Source organism: Benincasa hispida, chromosome 4, assembly GCF_027475165.1.
Source record: "Benincasa hispida cultivar pf3 chromosome 4, pf3_genome.v1.1, whole genome shotgun sequence".
Lineage (NCBI taxonomy): Eukaryota > Viridiplantae > Streptophyta > Magnoliopsida > Cucurbitales > Cucurbitaceae > Benincasa > Benincasa hispida.
This window is the reverse complement of record NC_143481.1, coordinates 29,619,868-29,631,965: the sequence shown is the minus strand read 5'-3', so window position 1 is coordinate 29,631,965 and position 12,098 is coordinate 29,619,868. Positions and strand designations below refer to the sequence as shown.

General features: G+C 28.3%; 1 protein-coding gene across 1 annotated transcript; it reads right to left on the bottom strand.

Annotated features, from left to right (window-relative positions):
- Positions 1-1,044: 1,044 nt before the first annotated feature.
- LOC120076155 (MLO-like protein 9) lies at positions 1,045-8,054 on the bottom strand. Its single transcript, XM_039029925.2, has 15 exons — positions 7,920-8,054; positions 7,462-7,519; positions 6,846-7,099; positions 6,444-6,560; positions 5,729-5,786; positions 5,548-5,636; positions 4,909-4,983; positions 4,660-4,748; positions 3,927-3,976; positions 3,756-3,796; positions 3,477-3,650; positions 2,722-2,757; positions 2,511-2,578; positions 1,994-2,054; positions 1,045-1,362 (listed from the first exon to the last, which is right to left on the bottom strand). The coding sequence occupies exons 1-15, from the start codon at positions 8,052-8,054 to the stop codon at positions 1,045-1,047; spliced, it is 1,623 nt and encodes a 540-aa protein (XP_038885853.1).
- Positions 8,055-12,098: the final 4,044 nt, after the last annotated feature.

Genomic DNA, 12,098 nt, shown 5'->3' with positions numbered 1-12,098 from the left:
GCTAGCTTAACTATCTTAAAAGACAATAATTTTTTTTGTATTCATGAAATTGGCTCATTGTTGATCATATTAATTTTTTCTTCTTTTTTGTGAACATATAGATATACCTATGGTAGCAACTCTTTTTTTTTTTTTTTTTACATGGTCAATTCTTACGTTCCATGATCGTAAAATTATGTTGTAGGGTTATTGATTATATAAATAATATTATTTTGTCTACATTAAATGCAATAGTTACATGTATAAAATTGTAATATATATTTTTATTTATTGAATTTACATCTCATATGACTGTTACGAATTTGGAAGGATATGTGTCGTTCAATGGTGGAACCAAAAAGTTGAGAAAAAAAATACACACAAACAAAATAACAAAAAAACCCATTAAAATCACGTTTTTTAGAGGACAAAAAACTATACTAGATATACATAATCAACACAATTCAATGTTGCACTCCAAATACAGATTTCCTACTTAACTCTACACCTCAAATACAGACAATTATTACCAACTCATATCAATTCTGTAACTCAAAATACATACAATTATTATCAATACAGATAATTATTACCAACTCAACTTAACTTAATTTTATATGCCAAACGCACTCTTAGAGATCAAATATACACAAACTCGAAAGTTTTGGACTTAATTTTATAATTCAACCTAAAAAGAATGAAATTAGTATATAATAATAAAAAAGACAAATCACTAGATTCAATACTAATATAATGTAGAAGGTAACCCCCAATTTAAACGTTCCACATTTGAAAAATAACAAAGAAAGCGAAATTGAGAAAAGGGTTCATTGTTGAGATATATGAACAAGGACATATCAAAAGATTACAAAAATTGGGAGCCATGCCAAGCCACTTGAGCTCACAATGATTTACAAAAAAAAAAAAAAAAGCATTACAACAGCCAAATCTTTTCAATGGTGAGACCTCCAATTTCTTATGTAATATACAAACCAGATCCCTCGTGATAAATTTCTTGGCTCATAACATTTTCACAAAAGAATAAAGACTTTTTTTCCCCCTTTATCAACTCAACAAGTCACGATTAGCATAGTTTTGTTGTTGCTGAAGATCAATGGTGGCCATAATGTCGGCTGAAGGGACGGCGGAGGCTTCGACGTCGGTTGGTGACGGTTGAGGGACCGATTGATGTTGGAATTCATGGGAGGATTGCATCGGTGACTCGGGAGGGCTTCTTCCACCACTGCCGCCGCCTAAAGTTCGCGTCGGCGGTGGATCAGGCTTTCCCCCTTCGTTCTTTTTCTTCAAAGCACTTCTATGCCATTGCTTCAATGCTTTTGAAGTTTGTTCATCAAATATGGATTTCTTCATTGTTGACCCCATCTAAGCAAATTAAAACCAAATTGTATCATCAAGGTTGGTAAATTATCAAACACGTAGAATTATGGCTTTTGGAATGATAAAATGAATTAGAGCATGTTTGAGAGTAATTCTAAGGGTATGTTTGGTTTAACTTTTGAAGTGTTTAATTTTGAAAATAAGTCATTTTGAAATAAATTGAAGTGTTTGGTAACCATTAAAAATAGCTTTTGAAACCGTTCAAAGTTTCTATCAAAAGAATTAAAAAAATGACTTTTTTTTGGAAAAAACCATTTTTTCATAGTCAATCCAAATAAACCCTAAAATAGTTAAAATCACTTTGAAATATACTTTCAATAATTTGAAACCAATTATGATGATATGTAAATTATATTAAAAGTGTAAAATTAAATATTAAATTACTTTGAATAACTAAAGATGTATTTTAGAATAATTAAGAACACGAGATAGAAAAAATATCAAACTATTTACCGAAATAGCAACAAGAAAACACTAATAGACACGGATAAACTTCTATTAGTGTCTATCGGTGATAGACTTCTATCAATTTTTATGACTGGTAGATGCCGATATCCATCTCTATTAAAAAAAAAAATTATTTGAAAGTAGTTTAGAAAGTGCCGGTGAGAAATACCTGAGTGACGAGAGCATATAATGGGAGTGTAATATAGCTGCACAAAATCTGGACTCCAACCCTGTCAAAATTGCCATTTTTTGTTTTGGCAAAAACACATGTATATAATGTCAATTAGCCTAGGGAAAAAATAAGCATTCCAATAATAATAATAATAATAATAATAGTTTTTTTTTGTTTAGAAAAAAAAAAAAAAAAGATAAGGCTAAGATTTTAATAAGTTTGTATCAAAATGAAAAGTTTAATTACACAAAGAAAATGGGTGCATAAATAGATTTTTTTACAAGGTTTAAATAGTTATCAAAACAAAGAATAGTTACCAAGATTTTTTTTAAGAAAATGTTGAATTTTAATTTTAAAAATATCTAAAAAAAATGTTTAGAAATTTTAAATTATTTTGAAAAGAAATGCTAATATAAAGTTATTATGATTTTTTTTATTTAAAAAATAACTATTGAAGTTGCTCTATTTCATTAATCTTTATATATATACTAAATAGTATTTATAAATTACTTACCCAAGGGCAACTCTGACAATAATAAGATCAAAATTGTCGTGAAAGCATGATCTCAACCCAAATTCATACTGTAGCACAACAAAACTATGAATACAATTAGAATATATATATATATATACACACATTAAAAAAAATCTATTTTCTGAAAAATAAACTCTAATATTTGGAATTAAAAAAAGAAAAAAACAACAGTGGAGTTTGTTCTTCTTACCCATATCCAAAAGAAATATGTAATCTCAAATGCATTCTGTCAATTAAAAATTGATCAGTCACTTTTTTTTTTTTTACCGAATATGAAAATAATATAATAGCATACCAAAAAGAAAAACAATATATATCTTTTCATAATTTAAGTGAATTACATATTATATCATAAAGGAAATAGTATACCAAGTTTATAATAGCATTAACATGATGAAAAATAAGAAATAAGCTACAGTATTTTAGCTTAACAAAACTACAAAATGTTATGCGTATAAATTCTCTGGTCTTAATTATTAATGACGACATCTGAATGTGTTAGTAATCATGAATTGTATGACTCGAATCCTCATACTCCCAATTGTTATACTAAAAGAAATACGTTAGCCCTACTATATACAACTTCAAAACGTGTCATATAAACAACTAAACAAAAGACGATGTACCAACATCAAATTTCTATTGAAAATTTTTATTAAGAAAAGTAATGGTAATGACTAAAATACCTTTTTTATAAAAAAATGTGACAAGAACAAAAGAAAATAGAAGTATGACTTTTAAATCTAGGTTTAAATCATATTTTGATCATTCGACATTTAAGGTTGTTTAGATTCTTAAAATGATAAACCGACTTCATGTATGTATAATATCAACATATTAGTGATTGGACGAGGGTTATATCTATTTACTACTAAGTTAGCCCATAATGATGGAGTATAAATAATGGAGGGATGAGAAGGGGAAAAATATATTAATATAATATACCTGGAAGAGGACATAATGGATGAGATAAAGAACCAAAACCGGCCAACTGAACCAGAAGTGTCTATCAGAGACTTGGACGAGGGGAATCCCTTGAACCACTGCATGCCTTTCCTTGATTTCAAGAGCCATTTGCGTTATAATTCCTTGCAGCTTTGTTCCAACGGCTAAGATCACCTTTCAAAAACAAATTTTATATCATTAGAATATGAACCAAAAAATAAAAAACGAGAGTGATGTTAAACCAATAAAAAGATGATGAATATTATGATCAGTTGTTACCACTAGTGGGAATATGGACAACCAAAACATAACCTGCCACCCTGAAAAATAAATGATGTCAATATCAATATCAATATATATCATTTGAAAAACATAATATATTTTTAAATGTTTGATAAAAATAAAAATAAACCATGTTCCACAAGGAAAAGAACTTAAAGGTATACTAACCACTAACATTGAGAAGCAGAAAAAGCACCATTGATGCCCATAGTAGAGGACTGCATGCCAATACACAAAATGATACAAATACAAAGGCATTATTGTTAGACTTAGCTTTTGAATTTCTAACTCTACACAAATTCAAACTCTTAAATTCCTATTTAGGTCCTGTTTGATAATCATTTTATCTTTTTATTTTTGTTTTTTAAAATTAAACCTATGAACACTACTTTCACATCCAAATTTCTTCTTTTGTTATCTATTTTTTATCAATGGTTTAAACAACCAAGTCAAATTTTGAGAACTAAAAAAAGTAGCTTTCAAAAAGTTGTCTTTATTTTTGGAATTTAGCTAAGAATTCAATAATTGTACTTAAGAAAGATGCAAATCATTGTAAGAAATGTGGATGAAATAAGCTTAATTTTCAAAAACAAAAACTAAAAATCGAATGGTTATCAAATGGCGCCTTAATTTTTTGTTTTTTGTTTTTTAAAATTAAACCTACGAAAAACACACATTCCACCTCTAAATTTCTTGCTTTCTTATCCATATTTTCAAAAACCAAGCTAAACTTTAAAAATTAAGAAAAGTAATTTTTAAAAACTTTTCTTTGTGTTTTAAAATTTGGTTATTAATTTGTCAACTTAAAAAAGTTACAAATCATTATAAAAAATGTGAGAAAATATACTTAATTTCAAAAATTAAAAACAAAAAATACAAAACGGGACGTAAATTTTTTTACCTGATTCCCACAACCACCTTAAAGTCATCTTCTAATGACCTTTTGATGTACTTCTGAAAGTCAAATTTACTCCCAGGGGCTAAATGAACCTATAATGTGTAGTAATGGTTAAAAAAATGTGATGAAATTGATGAAATTGTAAAATTAATTCACATTGTATGTATTTGATTTTAAAAACTTTAAAAAGTTTCAATTATGTTGTGAATGTAAAAGTTTCAACTGTAAAAGTGGTAATTATCAAGTACTCACAGTGACAAAACCATGTCTGAGGGACAAGTAATCTGCCCGACTAACGGACCTGAAGAATTGCCTCCAGAAGCATACCTGAAAAATAAATCTGAGTATCATATTAAAATGGAAAGAATAAAACTCATAAAATTAACCAATCTAAATATAAAACTTTCTCTCGATTTTTCGATTAACAAATTTGAACATAACTCAATTGGTAAAAACTTTGACCTAAAAATATCAAAAAACTCCCTTAAATACCGTAGTTTTTTTAGTATTATTCTATGCATATTATATTCCAATCTCTTTCCGAAATTCCTCTATAGACTCCTAGTTGAAGGATCATAAATTAAAGGATATTTGCATTGAGTAGGATTTTTAGGAATAATAATTAAATATACAATAATATTTTTAAATAATTATAAATACAACAAAATCTATTCGTGATAGACTCTATCACTAATAAACTCATGGTCTATCACTTATAGATTCACTAGTAGATGCCTACTATCTATCACTAATATATTTCGAAAGTAAAATTCAAATTTTTATATATCCGTAATTTTTTTATTGGGTTATATTTACAAATATTTTGAACCCGATTGCTATATTTGTAATTATTTCTAAAATAATAATTAAAAAAAAGTGATAAGTTCTTACAAAGTAAAAGGAGAGGGGTGTTTTGGTCCAGAAACTGCTGTGATCTCTTACAAACGATGTCTCGTGAGTAAGTCTGAACCTTGTAGGATCTGAAGAGAGAAAAGAAAATGACAAAATTGTAGTGCATAGTTGGGATTAATTACAAGAAAACCATGAATTAACCCTCATCTTCTTACTATACCGTTCATGGCATCATGTTCTTGTTCTGTCTGTCTTTCCCATACCTTCCATCCACGAATCTTAAGAGAGAAGAAAAAAATATTACAAAAACTACAATTTAAAAGTAATTACAACTAATTACTATATAAGTTAAGTTAGTTAATTACTATAGTTAATCAAATTTGTATCTATTTAGTCCTCACTAAAATTTTAAATAAACTTTCTAGAAATCTAAAAACATAAATTTGAAAATAAAGTTGTTTCCAAATATGTGTTTGAAAGTAGATTCATAAATTGAATTCTAATTTAAATAATGTTTTAAATGTGTTTGATACTCTATTTTATAAACCATCAAATTAGTTATATTTACCTATTAAATATTAGGTTGACTATTAAATATTAATGTTTTATATTAAAAAAAACTATATAATTATTATTTGTTTGACTTGGTGAATCTTAAACATAAAACAAAATTTGGATTGCCAAACAAACCAACCCTAAACTTTCATTGTTTAAAAAATTTATATTTGTTGGACTTGATAAATTTGAAAACATAAAACAAAATCTGAATAGTCAAACAAACTTACCCTATCTTTCATTATTTAAAAAACTTATTAACACTAATTTAAAGTAGATAGTAGAGTAATTAAATAAATACAAGACTTAAAGCTCATATATCCATCTGCTGAAAACATTTTAAAGTACAAGAACCCAAAATTACATACGTACGTACTTACTTTCAATCTTCCAAGAGTCATCGTTATGCCGCTAAATACAACATGGAGGACAGCTAGAAAGAAGATGAAGATATGTATTTGATGCAAACCATTTAGAGATATAAGTTGTGTATACCCCTACAATGAACCAAAATACAAAATTTGTGAGAAATTTTGTAACCATTGATTACTTAAAGTTAGTTCACTTTAGAGTCACATTGTGTCAATTTATAGTTTTGAATTTTGATTCTCTAATGTCATAATTAAAACAAATGAATGTACACTTTGATGTTAACAGAAAGAGTATGTGATGTTATTTTCCGATCTAAACATGAACTTAAACATAGCTTAACTTACTAAGATATATATTCTCGACCAAAAGGTTATAGGTTCAAATCCATTACCCATAGAAGCATAACTTACTGGTTTGCAACCTTCTACGGGACCACTGCCAGCCAAACGTCGATGCTCGTACCAAAGAAGCCTACGATGGTGATCCAAAGTCTCTTCATCTGCATCTTTGGGCTCGATGCCGTGGGAGTGGGAGCTTTTAGGTGAAGCCCCTCTATAAGGGCATGGTAACATAGTATTTGCATACTTTGAGGGTATGCAAACTTTAGCAATATAATTTTGTCCGAATGTTAAGAGCAAAGAAATGAATCCTAAAACCATAAGCTCTGTCAAAAAAAGAAGAAGAAGAAGATGAAGAAGAATAGTAAATGGAGGTTTGTGTTTGGTCATAATGTGAACTTTAATACTCAAACAAAGAAGGAAAAAAATTATTAAGTAATACGAGAATTCAAAGTTCCAAAAAAGTTATTGAATATAATAAGGCTACTACAATGTGTTTGTCTCATTTACCTCTTAAGTGATAGATCGATTGGATTAAAATTTTACATATTCGACTTTTTTAATAATCATTAATTATTACTTTTATTCAACAAAATTGTATATAATAAGAATAAAGTGATAATTATCATATGTTATATTGATTGTATGTATATGTATGTAAAATTAAGAAAAAATAAGGTAATTTTACCGCCTTTAACTTTCTCAAGCGCTTCAAACAGTGCTTTCTTTTTCCTTTTTTGAAATAGCTGTTACATATTAGAAGAAACAATCACTTAAAAAATATATTTAGATATACCTAATATAACTAACACAAAAGGTATAGAAAAATAGCAAGACTAAATGTGCAAAATGTTACTTTTTTTTTTTTTTTAAAAAAAAGAATATAAATTATCAATTTTACTCCTAATGTGATTGAAATTCTCAATAATATCATTCTATAAATTTCGTTCAATAATATTCATATTTTTTAAGAACATTATAAAAAGTTGATTTATTATTAAATCATTAGTTTATTAACATATTTAGACATGCGAACATATTATTTATACTTGGTATATATGATCCAATTTGTATTACTAACAGAACTTGATCATCTTATCAACTATTCCAAATGCGATACATTATTATAAAGGAAAAAAGCTATACCTCTCCAACCATGTGAAGAACCTTTTCCAATATGATGGAAATAAGAATGATGACTGCACAAACAGCGGCAACGGCCCATGTCGGAGTTTGATCTAACTCCCTACTCTGTGCACCGCCACCGCCACCGCCACCCATTTCTTAGAGCTCAAGCAAGGTTTGAAGTGCAACCTTGTGAACAATCAATCTAAAACATTAATCACTAATCAAAATAGTGGGTCAGATCAAAGATAATGACCATAAGAAAACTAAAGAAGTTTGTGAAAATGAATGTTATACCAAAATCTATATTGATTCTGCGAGTATCAATAATTATGGTACGATAACGTTTCTTGTTTCTTGCTTCCTTTTTCGTTTCTTGTTTTTTGCTTCCTATTTTGTTTCTTGTTTCTTGCTTCCTATTTTGTTTCTTGTTTCTTGCTTTCCTATTTCTTGTTTTCAATGTTTTAGAAATAGAAGCGTTCGGTAATTGTTACCAAACGCAATTCTATTTTATATATTAGAGTATAAAAAATGAAAAACAAGAAATAGGAAGCAAAAAATGAGAAATGAGAAACAAAAGAAAAACGTTACCAAATAGGCTCTTTACGACTCATGTTCTAAAAGCAAGATCTCAAGAAACACCTTAAACTCTTATGACAATAACCTTCCAGCTAGGGAAATCAAAGCCCTCACTGTTTTCTTTCTTTGGTTCTAAAATTGTGTAAAAAATAATACCATTCCTATTTATAGAACAAAGTCATATTCCTAAAGTGTTTATATCTATATTTAGGTATGTGTTTTTAAAAATAGTTATAGTTCAAAGTCCTCTTCCATTTTCAATCCACTAATTAATATGGTCAATAACTGATTATCTATTTTAGTCCCACATTCTAAACAAATCCAGGTAAAAACTAAAAAAATATTTCCCACCATTTTATCAAACAAATTTGAGTTTGCATTGAAGTTTATAGAATAACTAAGTTGATAACGATTTAGGTCCAATAATATTTCACTCGACAATAGAAAATAACTTCATGAGTATATAAAATAGCTTGGTATATTAATAATGCATCATGATGAACATATGACTTTTATTAAACACTCCCTTTAATTCGAATAATCCTTCTAAGATTCTAGAATTGAATTTGTGGTAATAAAACCCTTTGGTTCGGTGTCACTTTGGCATCTTATATGAATTTATTTACTACTCTTTATGATCAATAATTTCTTATCTAGTTCTCGTAGAGTGATTTTACATTGAAATTAATTTCTTCAATTCTTACTTCGGAATTTTCCGACTTACAAATAAGATATGGCATGCCAATGAGAAAACCACCTCTTTTACTCCCTTTCTATTGCAAAACTTGATTAAGGAAGATTCTATACAAAATAATAGGGAAAAGATCAACCAATCTCGTATTCATAATAGGTGCAAGAAAAAAAAATTAAGCGTCTTTATAGATTGGTTTGAATATTGTTTTATGTTTAACATCAATCACATGAAATTTTATAGAGAAAAAGAAAGAGAAATCGCACCATTATGTAGTGGTTTGGCCATTGGCCTACTCCACTTTTCAAGTTTATTCTGTTTTGATTCCACTACAAGAAATTTGAATGAGAATATAACTTGAAATTCTTCAATAAATGATTGAAGCTCGTCACCCTGTATTTTGTATGTATATAGAAACTACCATGATAGCTTTCTAACAAATTGAACTCTTGTGACCTTTGCTCAAAACTATTATTTTTTTTTTTTTTTGGGCAAAATCTAAGTTTACTATGCTTTTCTTCTTTCTTAATAGGTCAAACTAAATTATTCAGTCTTTGGGACCGTAAATTAATTCGTGGTCTTAAACTAAGTCAGTTACAGCCGTAGAATTTGAATGGTTTAAGATACTACTTTCTTAACAATTGATCAATTAACCTCCTCTTAATACAGAAGAGGGTAAAAAGTTGGAAAAGGGAATGAATATTTTTTCATTTACTTTTATCTACTTCTCCTAGTGGAGTGAAACTTTTATGAATTACAAAATAAAGGATATGAGTGCAAATAAACAAAACAAAGATAAGGCAACTGAAATGTGTATTAAATGGGTTTTTATCCGCCAATGTACACATACACACTTAAAACTCATTGATTATGATTACTATACATTCAACATGTGCAAAATGCTTCAATAATGTTTTTGGTGTTCAAAATTTATTTGAAGTATTCTTAAGCTTTCTAATAGATTATTTTAACTATGTCCCCGTTTCATCGTCTCTGATTTGAAAGAAATAACCATGCTTTCAAAAACAACAAATAACTACATGCAAATTTGGGGAAATATTTGAAATCTGACTGGTTATTGGTCTCATCGATCTAAGCTCTTCTTCAATTACAATTCAACTACTATGTCTCTTAATTTAGCAGTTCTTATGTAATATATCTGCTTTGATTCTTTGTCTTGCTTTCTATCGAGGGCTTGACTTTAGCCCTTCCTTTATCTATATTGATCTGTTGAGCTAGCCACTTTGTACTGATGTTTATATGGAATGAAATCTTTAGGATTTGGGTATGATAAGGATGCTAAAAATTTTGTCAACCTAATTGAGATATTTTGGTGCACCTACTGACCTCACATTTTGTTATATGAATTAGAAATATATGAAACTATAAAATTACTAAACTTCATATGCAAGAAAATATCTTAGCCCAACAAATTCACGATGTCTCCTTAAGATAAATTTACTCATTCTGGTGCCTAAGTTTAAAGAGTAATTGTCTCCCAAGATAGAACATGTTATCTTTCCTATGGAAATAACACCATGTCCTCAAGATCAACGAGCTTTACTTTGTAGGTTCTATCAAAACTTCAACAAATTTTGAAATGGAGAGAATTGTTAGGTATTCTTTCATGAATGGATGCATCTTTCATAATTAACCAAATTGAAGAATAGACACAACTATTTAGGAAATATTTGCTGTGAATAATTTATTTTTAGATTTTTTTTTGTTGAAATTCTGGACTTATGAGATTAAAGTAGATTTAAGATTTATATAAATATATATATACAAAATTACTAATTGACAATAACTAATTTATGATATAGTACTTGATATTCAAATCAAATCTAAGTTAAATAATAATTATAATTAAGATTAAGATTGTGGCATATCCAAGAAAATACAAGAATTAGAAAAAGAGTAAATCGACTCACGGTAAACATATAATCTTCAGGTGAGAAAGCATGAAATAATATTTATCAACTTATTTAATATTTAATTTGAAAGAAGAGAGAAAAAACATACAATTAGCTAACAGATCGATATAAATTAAAGAAAATAAAATTTGGCACACCAATTTGTATGTAAGTTCCCCAGGCAATTTACCATGTAGGGAGACGTCAAAGCTTATCATGACTTGAAGACCGTGATAGTATAAATCTTTATTATTTCTCTCTCCTTTGAAATCTTTAGTATTCGTAGGATTTATACAGTATAGTAAAATTTGAGAGAAAAATGAAAAATAGATCTTAATTACTTTATCTTGACATAATGTTGATCTCCCTTCTTAATTCCATGAGTGTGGGAGAGAAATAAAAGAGATAGTTATAGGGTGAAAATAAAAAATAAGGAATGGTGAAGAAGATAGGAAAAACTAGAGATGTCCAAGAGCCAGGGTGGGAATGGGGATTCGGGTGGGGATTCTCCCCAGGAATTTCGTAGTGATCGGATTCTCCACGGGGAGAATTTTCCTGCCGTCATTTTTTTCTAAGAATTTTTTTTATTTCAATTAAATATATATTTTTAACAATTTCTTAAACATATCCAATACAACTTTCATTTAAATAAAATATTATCAATTTTGGTAATAAAAACAATAATACACGTTTAATTTAAAAAGATATAATTAAAATACTAAATTCTCATAATTTTTATAAATTAAAATTCAACAATTAGAACATCCTATCTTAAATATTAGAGCATCTAAGGAATTAAAGTAATAAACTCTTAAACTTAAATAATTAAAACCTTCATAATTATCCTAACGAAATCTATAATATATAGATATATATAGAAGTCGAGGCGGGACGGTGACATGGGGTAGGGTCGGGGAATATATTCCTCGTCCTCGGTCCCAAATTGCAAACGGAAAAAAAATTCCCCATTCTCTCCACCATTCCCCATATATTCGAGGATTCACGGGACGGGTCCCC

Coding starts and splice junctions, on each gene's coding strand:
- LOC120076155 (XM_039029925.2), bottom strand. CDS start 8,054: ATGGGTGGCGGTGGCGGTGGCGGTGCACAGAGTAGGGAGTTAGATCAA. Junction 5,637..5,728: donor AGAACATGATGCCATGAACG/GTATAGTAAGAA, acceptor TTCTCTCTTCAG/ATCCTACAAGGTTCAGACTT. Junction 3,797..3,926: donor TCTGCTTCTCAATGTTAGTG/GTTAGTATACCT, acceptor TTTATTTTTCAG/GGTGGCAGGTTATGTTTTGG.